General features: G+C 42.2%; 1 protein-coding gene across 3 annotated transcripts in view; it reads right to left on the minus strand.

The window, feature by feature from the left end:
• kpna6 (karyopherin alpha 6 (importin alpha 7)) overlaps positions 1-19088 on the minus strand; it is a 71369-nt gene that overhangs the window by 9157 nt on the left and 43124 nt on the right. For all 3 annotated transcript variants that reach the window (XM_060904701.1, XM_060904700.1, XM_060904699.1), the window contains exons 7-13: positions 18080-18168; positions 17857-17956; positions 10802-10965; positions 10610-10688; positions 10393-10518; positions 10127-10254; positions 7891-8069 (exon numbers count right to left, since the gene is read on the minus strand). In XM_060904701.1, the coding sequence (XP_060760684.1) occupies positions 7891-8069; positions 10127-10254; positions 10393-10518; positions 10610-10688; positions 10802-10965; positions 17857-17956; positions 18080-18168 (865 nt within the window). The remainder of the gene's footprint in view (positions 1-7890; positions 8070-10126; positions 10255-10392; positions 10519-10609; positions 10689-10801; positions 10966-17856; positions 17957-18079; positions 18169-19088) is intronic.

Raw genomic sequence — 19088 nt, forward strand, 5'->3', positions numbered from 1 at the left:
CAATAACAAATCGGATACAGGTCGCATATGGGGAAAAAAACCGGATATGGGTCATTTCAGGGTGCAGTCTGAACGTAGTCCTAGTCATGTAGTGAAGGACATACCAATAGAACACTGAATATGCACTATGCGATAATTATTCGCAATGGGAAACTGCATTGCAAGCCCGCGATGTGCAAATGTGAATTCCGCCAGTTGTCGAACATCCCGTAATGATAACATGGACGCGGTCTTTCAGAGTCAAACAATCGCAAATCGTGATGGAATTATCATCATATGAATGAATAAACATTGTTTTTTACGCAAGTTGACAGATTTGGGTAGTTGCCCGATCGGGCAAGCGTTTGAGAGAGTCTGGTTGTCCGAATCTATTGAATGGTTGCCCCGGGCAATCGGGCTACTGTTAATGTCGAGCCCTGAGCTGGTGGATTTTTTCCAGAATTCTCTCATAAATGCACGCTGCACAGTCTTGCTCGAGCGTACCAATGCACAAGACGTCTTTTCCAGTGAATGACCCGTTTCCACACATGCTGTTAAAATTTGAGGTCAATTGAACGAGAATCGGCAACGTTATTAGACTGAAATATAAATTTTTTTGGAAACACCCTGTGTATTCCACCATGGTCAGCTACTTGAGCGCGAAGAATCTTAAATATTCAGATGTTACACTAAACGAAAATGACCTGGTCTGGTCATACAGGTGCCCGAAGCACAAAAGTCTGCCAGAGGCTTGGCGTGCTGCGCCGTGTTAAGCACCTACTAGCCTTATTTATATTACCGCTTTCGTATGGGGGGATAAAAATAAATGACTCCTGCAACATCTTCAAATATTACAAAATAATCCTGCAAGATCCATTTTAGACCAACCCAAGTACTTTTCTGACGCTCAAGCTCTTAAGGAGTTAAAATGGAAACGTCTAGCTAACCTCTGCCGTCGCCATCACTATATAAAAATGCCTTAATATGATAGGCTTTGATTTTACTAGGAATGATAGTATACATAATTATACACGCCACCGTCAGGATTTACACTTGCGTGTACTAACAGCATTTTATAATTCATGCGGCTGCTGACTGGAATAATTTAGATATTATTGTAAGACCAGCATCTAGCCTTGATTTCAAATAGTTTCCAAGATGAGTTGAAAGCGTATACGCAGAACCATGGCCTCACTTTTTGTTTATAAACGCCTTGAGACCTCAAGAATGGCACAGGAATAGTTTTAAGCGTTAACAATCAATCTAATCTAATCTAATAATTTTTACGATTAAAGTGATTTATATAGGTCGCGGTCTGAGTGAATGACCTTGACGTCCGTAACGTCTCATCGCCATTTCCGCTACACTAACACAGAGCTGACTGCAACTCCGATCCTCCATTTTGAGCTAATTTATCGCCATGCCACGGAGATGTGTTGCTGGCAGTGCAGCAACACGACAGAAGGTGGATTTACGTTGTGTTCATGGCCCAAGAATGTTCAAACTGCAAAGATTTGGACGCGTTTTGCGAGAAGTTCACGGGCACATTGGACGGCTATGAAGTGGTCTCTCCTCTGCTCTGCACATTTTACTGAAGACTCGTACGAGACCTCTGATCTGTTGAGGAGCGTCGGCTATAAGCCCGTACTGAAAGAGGGTGCAGTACCAATAATTAAAGAAAAATGAAACAAGAAAAGTGACTTCAGTTGCACCAGACCTCCCGGAGTGTGAGCAGAGGGTTGTTGGTAAAACCCGGGACGGAACATATCGCTCAGGCAGGGACCTCCCCGCGGTTGTTGCTAAAACCAGTGACATTCCATCCCAGGTTTTAGTGGAGCAGCCGTCTGATTTCTAAACTGGATATTGCTGCCATCTCGCCCTTACGTGGAAGAAGCGAATGAACAGAGAACTGAACGAACAACTGAAAGTCAGATTGTTTCAAAACAAAATCGGCCACAAGGTCAGCCTTCAAGAAGCGAGAACACAGACGCGTAAGCTCCGACTCTCATTTGGATACAAAACAACAAAAACACGTTTACCTGCATTTAGATGAATACATGTAACTTGTATTGTGTTTAAGTTAGCGGTATGAGATTATTTAATTTGCTTCAGAATGTGATTGTCTCAGTTCATCTGATTATTTAATGAGCCTTTTACGTTTTATCAGTGAAAATGCATGCATGTACATGTATGTTGCATAAGTTATAACACCCATCCTGTTTTAATGAGAGTCAACCCGCAATCAATGAAGTCAAATCAGTCTTAGTTGAGCAAGACGGTAACGATATTTCTTACTTTCACCGTAAATTTTTATTTATATGACTTTGGTCTATAGCTGTCAAAGGCCTCGGCCTTAAAACCGGTTCCCGCTGTGACGTCACGCACTCAGGGCTGGCTGGCTCAGCGGGGCAGCTCCAATGCCAACTTTGCGGTCGATTTTAACTCAAGAATATTTTTTTATTCCCATTTAAGCAGCATACATGAGTCAAGGGTGGTACTATCCACTCAAATTTATTTAAAAATAAAAAAGGTTCTGCATACATCCTTTAATTTTTTTCATACATGTTTACAGTGGTGCTTGAAAAAGTTTGTGAACCCTTTAGAATTTTCTACGTTTCTGCATAAATATGACCTAAAACATCATCAGATTTTCACACAAGTCCTAAAAGTAGATAAAGAGAACCCAGTTAAACAAATGAGACAAAAATATTATACTGGGTCATTTATTTATTGAGGAAAATGATCCAATATTACATATCTGTGAGTGGCAAAAGTATGTGAACCTTTGCTTTCAGTATCTGGTGTGACCCCCTTGTGCAGCAATAACTGCAACTAAACGTTTGCGGTAACTGTTGATCAGTCCTGCACACCGGCTTGGAGGAATTTTAGCCCGTTCCTCCATACAGAACAGCTTCAACTCTGGGATGTTGGTGGGTTTCCTCACATGAACTGCTCGCTTCAGGTCCTTCCACAACATTTCCATTGGATTAAGGTCAGGACTTTGACTTGGCCATTCCAAAACATTAACTTTATTCTTCTTTAACCATTCTTTGGTAGAACGACTTGCGTGCTTAGGGTTGTTGTCTTGCTGCATGACCCCCCTTCTCTTGAGATTCAGTTCATGGACAGATGTCCTGACATTTTCCTTTAGAATTCGCTGGTATAATTCAGAATTCATTGTTCCATCAATGATGGCAAGCCGTCCTGGCCCAGACGCAGCAAAACAGGCCCAAACCATGATACTACCACCACCATGTTTCACAGATGGGATAAGGTTCTTATGCTGGAATGCAGTGTTTTCCTTTCTCCAAACATAACGCTTCTCATTTCAACCAAAAAGTTATGTTTTGGTCTCATCCGTCCACAAAACATTTTTCCAATAGACTTCTGGCTTGCCCACGTGATCTTTAGCAAACTGCAGATGAGCAGCAATGTTCTTTTTGGAGAGCAGTGGCTTTCTCCTTGTAACCCTGCCATGCACACCATTGTTGTTCAGTGTTCTCCTGATGGTGGACTCATGAACATTAACCAATGTGAGAGAGGCCTTCAGTTGCTTAGAAGTTACCCTGGGGTCCTTTGTGACCTCGCCGACTATTACACGCCTTGCTCTTGGAGTGATCTTTGTTGGTCGACCACTCCTGGGGAGGGTAACAATGGTCTTGAATTTCCTCCATTTGTACACAATCTGTCTGACTGTGGATTGGCGGAGTCCAAACTCTTTAGAGATGGTTTTGTAACCTTTTCCAGCCTGATGAGCATCAACAACGCTTTTTGAGGGCCTCAGAAATCTCCTTTGTTCGTGCCATGATACACTTCCACAAACATGTGTTGTGAAGCTCAGACTTTGATAGATCCCTGTTCTTTAAATAAAACAGGGTGCCCACTCACACCTGATTGTCATCCCATTGATTGAAAACACCTGACACTAATTTCACCTTCAAATTAACTGCTAATCCTAGAGGTTCACATACTTTTGCCACTCTCAGATATGTAATATTGGATCATTTTCCTCAATAAATAAAATGACCAAGTATAATATTTTTGTCTCATTTGTTTAACTGGGTTCTCTTTATCTACTTTTAGGACTTGTGTGAAAATCTGATGATGTTTTAGGTCATATTTATGCAGAAATATAGAAATTCTAAAGGGTTCACAAACTTTCAAGCACCACTGTATATGAGACATTTTATATTATTTTAGAAATTTTTGCTCTTAGTTTTTATTTGTACAAATTTTTATTAGATAGATATGATTATATATGTGCAGGACCTCTCTGAAAAACACCATGATGAAAGCCTCCTGTATAAACACTTGGGTTCCAAAACGCTGTAGATCCAATTCCACTATTTTGAGAAAAATCACTTTTTCTGACTACAGGAAGTGATAAAAGGGAAACCACTGCACCCTGTTTTAAAATGTATTGACTAGCTCCTTAATGATAAGTTCCAAAATGAAATCCCGAACTAATTAACAGCTTTTAACTGAACCAAGTAATTGTCAAGTCGCTGCATATCTACGCCACGGCATTTTCCCACAAAACGCTCCATATCCCTTTCTATTTCAAGTGCATTTAACCGTGTTCCTTCATGACCGATTTTATCCAATTTCTTCGTAAATCAGAGTGGAATTGTCCAATAAATGTGAGAAGTACCGAAGCGAGTTCCTATTTCATGGGCACAGCCATCTTAGAATACTTCACGCCAATGGTGGCCTCTGATTGGCCAAATGGATGTGTCTGTTTTTGAGAAAAACTGGCGATGGCGCTTGTTGCGTTTTGGAATGAAAGGCCGTAATGCAGTGTGGAAATCAATGGCAGATATCGTGTTTTGGTGAAAACTGGATATGGTACGAATAAGATACCATAACTGCTGATGGTTTGGGGGTGGGAGTTTCAATTTTTCAAAATTTGGCGTTTATTGCATTTTGGAACCAAACTCTTCACTTATTTAATTAAAAGAACTCACAGCATTCCCCCCCCCCCCGACTCTCTCAGTTTGGTCATTTACCAATTCCCATTCATTCACCAGTTCTTTCTTGCACAACAGCTAGCAAATGAAATGAGGATGAAGGCCAACACGTGCTTCCTTGGAGACACGTGAACGCAGCCACTGCATCTTTTCAAACTGCTCTTAAATGCTACATCTCAGTGCAGCATAACGCGCCCAGAAATCACATAACTCCCGCCATCTTCACTCTTCCACATACATGAGCTCACAAACGCCCATGATTGGCTAGCGTCTGACAGCGAAATACCCCAAATATCCCCCTCCCAACATGATATACTTCACTTTCCAATCTTACCTCGGCCATCTTCCTACAAACATTTTGGATAAAGAGTCAGTTTTATAAACTCAGTCTGCCGAAAGACGTAAACTTCGCTACTGTCTTCACTACACACAGAGCGTCAAGGGTTGATCCAAGTTACTGGATCGTTATGTACTGTAGCGAAACAGACACCAGCCCGAGTCAGTCTGTAATCAGATAACAGTCTGTGATGCGTGTTTTACACAGTAGGCCAGGGGTCACCAAACTACGGCCCGCGGGCCAGATCCGGCCCGCCACCCCCCTTTGACCGGCCCTCAGCCCCTCTGCCCCCCATCACTTGAACCGGCCCTATGAGGCAATCCCCAAAAGTGGTCATGGCCTATTTTTTTAAATTGCTTTTCGGCAAATAATAACATGTCTGCATCTTGTATTTTGTTGATTTTATCAATTAAATTGATATTTAGTTATAAAATGAACTATTCATATTTTCCGAATTTTCGTCATATGCTCGCGATCAAGCAGTGACAGGCAGCGCACGCGCAGAGAACTGTCAGTGTTCAGGACAGCAAAATGGCGAGCGGTCAGCGAAAAGCTGACAGAGAGTGCAGAGTTTTTAAAGAACAGTGGACCACCGATTATTTTTTCGTTCAGTGTAAGCAGGGTTCGAATTATAAATTTGACCCTATGGGGGTCTCTATTTAAAAAAAAAAAAAAAGCAATGCATACTCGCTCTCCTGGACCAGCGCACTTTTGCGCACTGCAGTGCACAGCTTTCACACACAGGCGCGCGCATGCACGCACCCACACGGTGTTGCATATATATATATATATATATATATATATATATATATATATATATATATTTAAACAAATTATATATTGTATATATATATATATATATATATATATATATATATATATATATATAATTATATATATTGTAAAACAAAGGAAGATCGTTGTGAGCTAGAGGACAAGTCTTCTTCGGACTTAACTTCACATTCGATTTCGCAGGCTGCAAATTTCGGTTTGCGCGCATAGTGGTGTGGTGGTGAAGTACAGTCGTACATGTTGCGGTTTAATAACACGTTCAATACAAAGTTATGGCTGCATGGTGATCGGAAATGAAATGAGTTTTATTTATATGGTGATATAGGCTATTCAAGCTTATTATGGCGATATATGACGTATTTGAGAGACTTCCACAGAAAATTAAGTTTGCTTCTTTCATGGGAGCCTGAGGGAATGGGAGCTCAGCTCCCATTGGATCCCACGTAATTCGAACTATGAGTGTAAGGACCGTGCAGTTTGTCTTGTATGTAAAGAAAGTGTGTCGGTTTTCAAAGAATATAATCTGCGTCGTCACTACGAAACCCGCCACAAAGAGTATGTTAGTTTGCGAGGGCAAACAAGAGAAGACAGGATTCGGAGGATGAAATGCGGACTGGCTGCACAACAGAATGTATTCCTTCGCCAAACCCAGATCAACCAGGCTGCTGTCCGAGCTAGCTATAAGGTAGCTCACCTACTAGCTACCCATGGAAAGCTGTTTACTGATGGGGACTTTGTTAAAGTATGCATGCTTGCTGTGGCCGAGGAGGTGTGTCCCGACAAGAAGGATGCGCTCAATGCGGTGAGTCTCTCCGCACCTACTATGACCAGGCGAACCGAAGATTTGGGGGACAACGTGTATGACCAGCTGAATGAGAGAGCGTCAGAATTTGAGTTTTTTGCTTTCGTCATGGATGAGAGCAATGACGTGCAGGACACGGCACAACTGCTGTGATCTATTGATCTATTGCTCATATTATTATAATTTCACTGTTTTTTAAAATGTATTTATTTTATAGGCCTATTTATTTGACCTTTATTAAGTGCTGCATACAATTATTATTTATATTATTAATAATATCAACAGGCGTACCTACAATTTATAATTTTCCACTCATCTTTGCCAGTGTCAATCACCTCAAATAGGCAGATGTTTCTTACCTTGACAGCTTTGATGTTATTTTTATTAGAAAACAAATAAATGGAATATCTGTGGTATTTCAAATTAAAACAAAGTGTGAAGACTCAATTACTACTTTTGCAAACCACTAGTAAAGATAAACAAATATGTGCCAGGAATCAAGTGTTAATATAGTAGTGGGGGATATAGTAGTGTGGATATAGTAGTGTGGGGATATAGTAGTGTGGGGATATAGTAGTGGGGGGATATAGTAGTGTGGGGATATAGTAGTGTGGGGATATAGTAGTGTGGGGATATAGTAGTGTGGGGATATATAGGTGTGGGGATATATAGGTGTGGGGATATATAGGTGTGGGGATATATAGGTGTGGGGATATAGTAGTGTGGGGATATAGTAGTGTGGGGATATATAGGTGTGGGGATATATAGGTGTGGGGATATAGTAGTGTGGGGATATAGTAGTGGGGATGGCCGTGCCAGGCTAGTAATCTCTACTACACAATGAGGCCTGCTGGTGGTCATATTTGTCTGGGTCATACAATTCTATGTGATATAGCTGACCCGACCCCGGCCCCCCATCACAGTCAGGAACGACAATGTGGCCCCCAGTGAAAAAAGTTTGGTGACCCCTGCAGTAGGCTACCACGTATTTAATGCTAATGAGAACACGTTACCATAGGCCTCCTCTATAAGGCTGCAGTAAGGGTTGAGGCCACTGCAGTTCTGCTTGGCCTCCTGCTCTCCCAGTCTCAGAATGTTCTCCAGTCCGTTGAGAGCGACCTGCACGATCTTCGAGTCCATCACAGTCAACAGATCACACAGGGGCTTAATGCAGCCCAGGTTCACCAGATACCTACAGAGAAAAACAGAAGGAGTGAGGAATGGAAGTGCAATGACAGCAAATATATTTGAAGATTCATTTACTGGAGAGAGGGGGAGGGGGGAAAGTGGTTTTAACTCTGAGATGCACTGGTCTTGCGAGGAGGTCCAGTAATAAGTCATATAATTTGGGACAGATTAGAATGGCCGAATTATCAAAGATGCCGAGAGTGACATCCTCATCTAAACATGGTCCGTTATCAAGTCTAGTTATTAAAGTTACAGTGAAGCTGATTTGAGCCGACTGTTATTTGGAAATGAAACACTACTGACGTGCGTGTAAAGGCCCAGTCCTCATGTACACATTTTAGAAAACGCATGGTTTTGTTCTCCAATCCACACAAACGCTGAAGGTGAGGTGGCATTAAATTTAAAAACTGCAGTGAAGTCACCTTCCAGCCGGTGTAGCGTTCATCAGTAGTGTTAGCGAATGCTAACAAAGCAGTCAAGCCAGTGAGCGCAAGTAGCACAGGCTAACGACCGAGAAACTAGGATTCCTGTCTCCAGACTCTTCTTCCCCCCCCCACACACACGTATTTTTCACTTAAGTATTCATTCTCCTGTGTAATTTACAGAGTTACTTTTAAAATCAACAGACAGCTACACACAACGATGCGACCTGGCAGCCTGCCGCAAATCCCTTGCAAAATCCTTTGCCCTGTTGCTTTTTTGGTGTCTGGCTAAGTTTTGGCTGAGCTCAAGTCCCAGCTCTAATAGTAACGGTTCACCACTGCAACACACACACACACAATGTTATCCCTGAACTGTTTGATATACAACGTTATTAGCAGAGATGAAGAGAATTTCTCCATAAATGCTGTTTGTGTTGAGATTCTCTTTTTGAACGCAGCAGGAAAATTCACCCATCTTCTACTGCTTATCCGGATCTGGGTAGTGGGGGTAGCAGCCTAAGCAGAGCAGCCCAGACTTCCCTCTCCCCGGCCACCTCCACCAGCTCTTCTGGAGAAATACCAAGGCGTTCCCAGGCCAGCTGAGAGAGATGTAACTTCTCCAGCATGTCCTGGGTCTGCCCCAGGGTCTCCTCCTGGTGGGGCATGCCCAGAAAACCTCCCTCAGGAGGTGTCCGGGGGCATCTAACAAGGTGCCCGAACCACCTCAACTGACTTCTTTTGATGTGGAGGAGCAGCGGTTCTACTCAGTCTCTCTCGAACGACCAAGCTTCTTACCCCTCCTTGAATCACCACCTTAACGTGGTAGAGAGGTTTGAGTGCCTCAGGGATTCTAGGAGCCGTGTTGTCGGAGCAATTGCCCCGGTCGGGGTCTCCCAAGGCAAACAGGTCCTAGATGAGCAGTCAGATGAAGAGCGGTTCAAAAAGGACCCTTATGAAAGAAAAAACAGGTATCCGAGTACACTCGCCCGGACCAGGGATTTGGAGCCAAGCCTGGGGGAGAGGCTCGTCGGCGAACACCTGGTGGTCGGGCTGATATCCGCAGGGCCCGGCCCGAATGAGCAACACGGAACCACTCTCCTGTGGACCCACCACCCGCAGGAGGTACCATAAGGGTCCGGTGCACTATGGATTGGGTGGCAGCCAAAGGCAGAGGCCCTGGCGTACTGACCCCCGGCTGGCTTTTGGGCAGCGGGAAAATTCTCCTTTCAAGAATATCTACATCCATGCACAGGACTGAAATCATTTCAAGCAGGTTTTGAGAAATCAAAAGCCTCTGACTTTTGCAACACATGGTCCATGTAATCTGGACGGATAACCAAGCAGCCAGGGGACACTACGAGACTGAAATGCATTTACTGCACTTAGGGAAAAGTGCTGCAGGCTTAAATTTCGTTCTTGTAATCGGATCCTAAGCAAGGACTCGCTGTCGCAGCCCTCGTGCCTCATTTCAGCGGATAAACAAGACCAAAAAAAAAAAAAAAACCCTGGGAAAGAATGGGGCTGGCTAATTTTGTAACCGGGACCTTGTGCTAAAACACATGATTGGGTAAGAGAGAGAAATAAAGAGTCAGACGAAGCTATCCAAGTGTACGTCCTCAAATTTTTTTTTTTTTTTTACCGGATTTGCTCAGGCGTGCCTCCTGATGTGGCGTTAGTTATGGCCCATGCGGCTTCTTTCCTGGTGCGAAACTCAGCTTTCTGGAGGATTTCGATCAGCACGGGGAAGATGTTCGCGTCGATGACCGTCTAAAGAAAGGCAACACGTGATGTACTGATTAATGAGAACTGTTCTATAGTCCACTCTGTTTGGGTGGTGTGTGTGTGTGTGTGTGTGTAATTTAAAAATAACCCATGTGCACCCCAGATGCGGGGAGGTGCGCGTACCTGTATCTGAGCTCGGTTTCCTGCTGTGATGTTGGAAATGGTCCAGCAGGCTTCCTTCCTGATGGATTCCTTTGCACTGCTAAGCAGGTGAAGGAGGCATGGGAGAGCCGAGCAGTTCAGTACCACCTTTAACAAAGCGGGGGAGGAGTCAAACCAACACCAGACAAAATTTCATTTCATCAGTTACACTTCCCACCAACAAAACATTCACACTCACCTGCGTTTGAATATCATCTCCAGTGACGATGTTCCCAACGGCTCTCAATGCCGGAGACGCCACTTTATAATCGGAGTGCCTGGAAAATTACAAGGGGAAAAAAAAAAAAAAAAAGCGCAGAACATCACGTCGCGTCCTGTCATATAGATTTGTACTGCAAGAACGCAAAATTAAGACGCAATCAAGACTCACATGAGCAGTTCTACGAGCCGTCTGCAGACTCCGGAGTCGATCACTGCCTGGATTTTCTCATTGGGTCCGTCCGAGAGGTAGGACAGAGCCCAGCAAGCGTCAGCCAAGAGATCGGGATCGCTGCTGAACAGCAGGCGGGACAGTACGGGCAGGCACTGAGACACCTGCAGCGCAAACAAAGCCCAAGAGACATTTCAGAATGGAAAGCTTGTACAGCTGGGATGTGTTGAGCTGGTGGTCTCATCCAACTACCATGAAACTCAAACAAATTCCCCTGTTGCGCAAACAAACTGGATATTTTTAGCAAACCAAATTCTCCTGGGTTGCGAATGTTCGAGGTTTAAAGCGAGATGGCCTTTCGATTTCATAAAAATCGGTGAAATTTAGTTCCCTCTGAAATTTGGTCATTGTGATATGTTTATTTCTGTAATATCTCTCAAAGCATCAGGCCAGTCTGTGGCTGGGAAGTTATTCAATTTGAAGGGATTCCCGAGCAAACATGCATGAAATCGCTCGCTTTGCGCAGTCAGACAGACGGAGGAAGTCCATGTGCTGTGCATGCGCAGGTTTACTTTGAGCATGCACTGACAGTTCCATCATTCCGTCTCTAAACGAACAGCTGATCACACCGAGGTGCTCGCTGACGCCGATATTTATTAGTTTGGTCCTGCGTTTCCTTTCCTTCATATGTAACATAACGTCTTTTTTTTTCATGGTGCGTTTTCCATCAAATCCTGCACTCTGATTGGCTGGCGAGCGGGTCCGTATCCTACGATGCGGACCTCAGTTACGGACCTCTGACGACTCGCTCATTCACAACAAACATAACATTTATTGTCAACATTTATCTTTTTTTATAAGACTTATAAAATTATCAAAAATCTTGTAAATTTGCCAGCATTTCTCAGGAGAATAGCATTAATTTTACAGCATGGATAGCGATAACGACAGTGTTCACAGTGAAAGCGAGTTTTACTACCCTGAGGAAGAAGAAATAAAAGAACACATCTCAGGAGAAAGCTAAAAACATCTAACTTGCTAATGCCGAGCAAAAACATGGCTGAATGACTATTTGTATAAATAGGGGACTACACAGGCGGCAAAATGTAATTTTCCTGCCGTGGAAGTGCACTTGTACACTGAGGAGGAAGCAATTTGCATTACAGCCGTGAATGAGAATTCAAAATGGCGGCTCGGCTCGGTTTTCCCTTTCGGGCGCTCTCGTTTTCTGTTAGAATTTGGTAAAGAAAAAAAAAAAAAACATTTACCAGCTTAAGGTCGGTCCGTATGGTGAAATACCGTGACCTCGGCCTTGAATACTGAACTCGACCCAGAGGGCCTCGCTCAGTACTTTCAAGACCTCGGTCACGGTATTTCACGATACGGACCTCCCAGCTGGTAAACAACATTTCTTCTCCTCGCTTTCCGTTACTGTAGTCGGTCTTTCACGTTTCATTCGCATCCTCCATCATCCTCTCCCGTTTCATATTTTTATCCCACAATGCCTTGCAAACAGCGAAAGCCCACCACATCATGCATGGCGTAGTATCTTGTATTGGGTCATGGTGAAGCAGGAAAAAAAATAGCGGAGAATTTAAGGACATGTGGCCCTAAATATATTAATTGTTCTATTTAAAAAACCTAATAAAATTGGAAGTCTATGATTCGAATTCAGTAGCTTTTGGTCCAGTAGAGTGTTATTGTGCGTCAGGGAAAATTCTTTAAGACCTAAACTTGAAAAATGTGAAAGGCTGTCTACCTTTAAAAAGCAAAAAAAAAAAAAAGTGTCATGTTTAGGAAATGTTTACACAAAATACTTCATGTGGATTCGAGAGCAGATATTTAATTAGCCGGCATATACAGCATGTCAGAATAATCCTAAATATTTTACTAATATTCTTGTTTACATGCAGCCATGCAAACTAACAAAAAAAAAAACCCACCCCCATGTTGGTTTGTGTACAACGCACAGAGCCAACCATAAACAGGCAAGAGGCTGTAAAAACCCCAGACACGTATACAGTGCATTCGGAATAATACATGTTCAAAGATCGCTCTTAAAACCTTAACATCAGCATATTCCACGTCTTAAATCGGAAAATGCTAAATTCAGAATATCCAGATGGAATATGGTGGTTCCATGACTACCTATAAAATAACGAATACCGTCAATTTCGGAATAATAACAGATTAGTATAAATACGGAGGTGATCATAGGAAATCGCATGCACTGATTATCCAGAAATAATCAGAATCTCTCAACCAATCACCTCGAGCGACTCGGCAAAATGGTGGCCGATCACAGTCACCATAAGTGCGGAAGAATTACAAATGAAGAAAGAAAATGTGTTTCTAAAACAAAAAGCACTAAAGATGCTACAAAGTTTGGTCTAAAACTACTCAAAGGTAAGGTGGAATTGTGATTTATTTTATCCATTTCAAAACTAAGTATTTTATGTGACAAGTCTGCATGCACTGGTGATTACATTTGCATGTCGCTTTTGAAGTTTTAAATAAAGACATCTTTATTTAAAAAAAAAAAAAAAATCCCTCAAATCACCTGCGTATTTGTACTTAAACAATTATCCACCTCAGGCTCTGAATATCGACTTCCTCTAGGTTAATCCTTCACCGATATTCACTTTGCCTTCAGTGAATAATTGTTAAAAATAGTGTGCATGTAAATGTACTCCGCGAGAGATTTGGACAAACCGAAGTACTAAAGCGCTGCTGCATCACTCTCCTTAAAATCAGTCAGAGACTGGTACCAAAATCCAGAATTGACACACCCAAAGGCATGTTTGCCGACTTTGTCTCAAAAAGTCTTATTTTGTCAATTTGGGTGTGCCGAATTCAAATCTGCAATATGCCGAGCTCTATCTGACCTCTGTTGACCTGTAGAGGTCATTGAACTTTGGGGCTGTAAACGTCTCAGCTGAACCCAGTTTCTCAGCTTTCTAAGGAATGAAATGTACTAAAATGATTAATGAAGTTAGCAAATGGCCTTGTTTGTTAAATGTTTGGGTGCTGAATTCATTTTTCATTTGTAAAACGACATATGACCTCTGATAACCTCAAGGTCATTAAACTTGGCCTATGGAGCACTTGCATGTGACGTCACAGCCGATCCAGATTGTGACAGACGCCATCTTGTCGGTCAAACGCCATATTCCGCCTTCTACCTCTACCTTTTCTTCTGGAAAAACCTACTATATACAATTCTACTACAACGGCTGTGGCTACAAGCTCTCCCTACCTGTGCACGGTTTTTATGGTTTTTGTGTGTATTTTTGCGTGTTGTTCGTCTGTACCAGACTTCAATATCCACTACAACCGTATGGACTTACTGGACATTGGTTTCCAGCAGAAAATGACGGTTTGTAGCGATTTCCATCGCATGCACAACATTCCGGACGAGGAAGAAGAGAAAAAAAAAAACCCACCACCATTCCAGACGAGATAGCGAGACCAGCGGGGTCTCCGTGGATTGCTTTCGGAAGCAAAGTGAAGGAGGCAGCGCCGGGAGCGGAAGCAAAAGCGAGGCTACAGGCAGAGCCGGCCTGTTGACTAAGCTCAGAAAGCAGCCACTCAAACCTCCACTGCTAAGCCTCTACCTCTCCAACGCCAGATCCATGTAAACAAGACAGACGATTTGGAATTACAGCTGGAATTACCTTATTCTATTCTATAATCGGCTGGTCAGTGTTATACTCAATACTTAAGTGACTTACCCGTCGAATGAGGATTCTTGTTTACAAGATGCCACATCTGAGTCGCTGACAAATCCTGAATTTCTGTAAAGATAACTGTCCAGAGATTTATAAGCACGCAGTGCTTCACCACTGAACAGTGAGGGAAAGTTAATGAGGTAATTATACACGTCCGGGTATTCCGCTGGCAGTTCAAAATCCGGTCGTGAAAACTCCGTCCGGTAAGCCATAAGGGTCACAAATCTGTAGATCGTTTATTTTAGACATATATCTAGTTATCTGTTCATTAGAAAAATAAGCCGTGTAGTCCGTCGGTTGAAATCGATCCATTCTGTACACGAGTGCAGCAGTATTCAGCGGTGTTTTTGACCGACAAGATGGCGGTTGTGTACTTTCCGGTCACGTGACTGCAAGATCTCTATAGGCCTATGCATTTAACGGCATTTTTAAACTGACTTTACTCCCCCAAAAAGAATATGAACAGACAAAAAACAAATAGAAAGGAACAAATACAACATTAAATGCCAGTCCATGTACATGTGACTTACTTTTCACAATGAGAATGCGGAGGCGATCACCTTACATAACATTGCATTACATTTAGCGGTTATTGTTTATACAAAGCTACTGAAAAAAGGACAGATTCAGCAGCATACAAAATGTGGGGGCATACAGGGTATGGACCCTTTTCACGTGACGTCACGACAAACGCGGCCGCCATTTTGGACGTGTACTACCAGTAGTTTACCACAGCCAACATTGAGAAACGGCAGCAAAGAAAGTGTTTATTTTCAGCAAGACTTCCATCATGCCACTATATTGTGCACCTGGATGTAGTAACCATCAACAAACAAGGCAAGGGTTATCATTTTAGCAGATCCCGGTAGATGCTGACCGACGGAGAAGATGGATAGCAGCACACCAACGCTTGTGTAGTGACCACTTTGTTGGAGGTAAGACGAATAAAATTAGCCAGAAAAGGCATTACATTGCTGTTAACATTCTGTGGCGGCGAGTGTGTAACCAAATAGGCTAAAATAACCCATTGTAACCTCTGTTCTTCTGTAGTAGCTATTAGCTAGCGTTGTGTTCCTTTGCTGTTGGTAGACTGTAGGACAGATCAGAGGCAGTGTCCTACAAACAGCGCTTAATTTGAGGGGGAGCAAGCCGGAGCGCGCTCCGGAACCTCGGGCGTTGGCTCCGGCAGCTATTTACACTGGATCCGGTGAGCCGACACCTCTTGACTATGTAACCAAAAAATAAATAAATAATAATAATAATAACACAAAAAAATGCAAGTTTATTTAGTGTTAATGTCTGATTTTGATATCTGTCTTGTTGGTGATTTCTCTCATGAAACGACATCCACAAAATATCTGCAGATGAACTTAATTTGCAGTGTTATTACAAAACATGCCCAGAAGCGCAGCGCCGCGCCCCCCTCCCCTCTCCTCTTTTTTTCCGCTCCAGAGCCCCTCATCCTCTGCGCTCCGGGACCTCCCACTTTACAAATTAAGCACTGCCTATAAATAAGTGTTCAAAATAAGAGGAACATGTATTTGTTTCTTAAATCCAGGCCGTTCCCTGTAATCTCTAACAACGGTTGGAGAAAGTAATGGCAAATAGTGAGTGCACAAACCATAGAAGGGAAACTGTACACAGCGCCAGGGCAGTGTGATGGTATGTCTACTTTTAGATTGTGTTAGCTTATCAATGAACACACTCGTCACTCGACGAGTTTCACGTCTTTACGACGGATACTTAAATGTGTGTTAGGTATTACTGTTGCAGTCTAATCAGTCATTGTAGCAGCTAGATGAGCGAGAACCAAAAGGGTCTGTGCCATAAACCGTTATTTCTGTACGGCGTTGCTAATGTGTCGTTACTGTTATTTCTCCCTCTGCTCGCCCTGTAAATGCCCTACGTCGCTGGATAGCGAAGGTGTTTTCTGCATCTCGCTCCTTTTTCTTGTAATGTTCTCCGTTTGTCGCCCTCCTTGCATTCAAACCAATTCGAGCCGAAGTCCGCTACATGTCCAAAATGGTGGTCGCATTTACGAAGGTCACGTGACTGAAAAGGGTCTATACAGGTTAATCAGGGTTAGTATACATGAGAGTTTTTTTCTTTGTTTTTTGTTTTAAACGGGGTAAAGCCTTTACAAAAAACAAACAAAGAAAAAAACTTTCATATATACTAACCCTGATTAACCTGTATACCCCCACATTTTGTATGCTGCTGAATCGGTCCTTTTTTCAGTAGCTTTGTATAAACAATAACCACTAAATGTAATGCAATGTTATGTAAGGTGATCGCCTAGGCATTCTCATTGTGAAAAGTAAGTCACATGTACATGGACTGGCATTTAATGTTGTATTTGTTCCTTTCTATTTGTTTTTTGTCTGTTCATATTCTTTTTGGGGGAGTAAAGTCAGTTTAAAAATGCTGTTAAATGCATAGGCCTATAGGCCAAGTTTAATGACCTTGAGGTTATCAGAGGTCATATGTCGTTTTACAAATGAAAAATGAATTCAGCACACAAACATTTAACAAACAAGGCCATTTGCTAACTTCATTAATCATTTTAGTACATTTCATTCCTTAGAAAGCTGAGAAACTGGGTTCAGCTGAGACGTTTACAGGCCCAAAGTTCAATGACCTCTAGAGGTCAACAGAGGTCAGATAGAGCTCGGCATATTGCAGATTTGAATTCGGCACACCCAAATTGACAAAATAAGACTGTTTGCCGACTTTGTCTCAAAAATGTCTAACTCCTTAAATAAGCACTTTTTTTAATTTTAGTACCAGTCTATCATGAAATAAGAGCCAAATCTGACTGCACTACTATCAGCAGGTATTCGGGCCACAATCTAGGTAGAGAACTGAACTGAAGTAGAGAGAGACCATGTTGGAGGGGAAACAAACCAAAAAAAAAAAAAACCCTCAAAGCAAGCATTTATTATAAAATAAAAATAAATCTCACCACTGAAGGTCTCATGTTCCTATATAATGATTACTATGCAAGTTATTCAGGGTGGATTTATTTGATGAAAAAAAAAAAAAAGGTTCTGAACTAATCCCCTGCTGAACATTTTGTCCAACTCTCTGGAACTCAGGGTTGTGGAATGCAGGCTGGCAGGCACAGGACTGAGAAAAATCTCTCCATCTCCTAAACCATGTCACGCCCAACTGGACAAAACAAGGAAGAGAACAGCAGGAAGTGTGCGCAGACTGACACACACAGTTACTTATTAACGCCATTCTGAAACGGAGAGTAAAGCAAGCGTAGCGTGGGACAGGCTGTTCTTTATGACGTGATGAGGAGCAGACTAAGCTCAAAAGACAAACCTTTTCAAAATCAGGGGGTGGAGTTTTGCCTCTGCAGAGGTTGGACAACGCCCACACAGCATTCCTGGTCATTGTGAGACGAGCAGATTTGGTCAGCAGCCTGAATGTGGAGCACAATGACGAACCGTACCGTCATTCAGAGAAACGGGCATCAGGCAAAACCAAACATGTAAAACTGAATGTTCAAAATGTTTTCACTGTGGTGCCGTGCAACAGCGCTCACGTTAACAGTGGAGGAAGGATATTACAGTTCAGTACGAAGTCTCTGCACATGGCACTGTCTCCTGCAATATTCCCCAATGCCCACACCGCCTGAAAAAACAAAAAACACACTCATTTGAATGCTGATCGTAGGTATAATCAGATGAAAATTAAAATTCAACCCAAATAATTTTTATTTTTCAAAAATATTTACATGGAAATTGGCAAGAACATGGATGGTTGTATACCGAACACAAAATTTTAAAAATTAGTAAAAAAAATTGCTATTTATGAAAATGTATAAATCTGGACACTCAAAAAAGTAAAAGATTATTTCTAATACCATCTTTGTGCACTGTATTTCTCAAAAGTAGGGCCTAATAGTGTATGTTAAAGAATATAAACGATATTCACAGATTTCAAGGTGAACCTTGAAGGAAAAAGAAACAAAAAATCCATGTGATCCACATCCAATAAACAATTCCAATTAATTGAATTGAAATGGACAATTCTGACTTCCGGTTTTTAAAAGTCTTATTCCAACTACCAGGATCAATATTTTTCCTCAAAACATCCACATTTATATTCCAAAATGGTTATTTACATGAAATCGGTTTGATTTGAAAAAAAAAAAAAGTAGGTAAAGCTACGATAACTCACTTCAAAGTCTACTGTGAATCATAACATCAAAACTAGCAGATGAAAAAATTTTGCTGGATACATCAGAAACAGTGAGAGCGAGAGAACATCCCTATAAAAGCTCTGACTGATATTCACAAGTAATCCAGTCGGAAACCAATCGAGAGAGAGAGAGAGAGAGAGACACCGACACCTTTCCTATGACGCAAAAAGCACTGGCAGACGTCCTGTGAGCAGAGTTTTTTTACTCTGTTGTACCAACTTCAACCTGCTGTTACTCCCAAATTACTAAACAGATCTTAACCTGATTAATTTCTTTGGAAAGCAGAAATTATACACTCTTTAAATGATGAATATTTTCTGTAGTGAATACTAAGAGGGGGCGGCATGGT

The sequence above is a fragment of the Neoarius graeffei genome, chromosome 22, assembly GCF_027579695.1.
Source record: "Neoarius graeffei isolate fNeoGra1 chromosome 22, fNeoGra1.pri, whole genome shotgun sequence".
Lineage (NCBI taxonomy): Eukaryota > Metazoa > Chordata > Actinopteri > Siluriformes > Ariidae > Neoarius > Neoarius graeffei.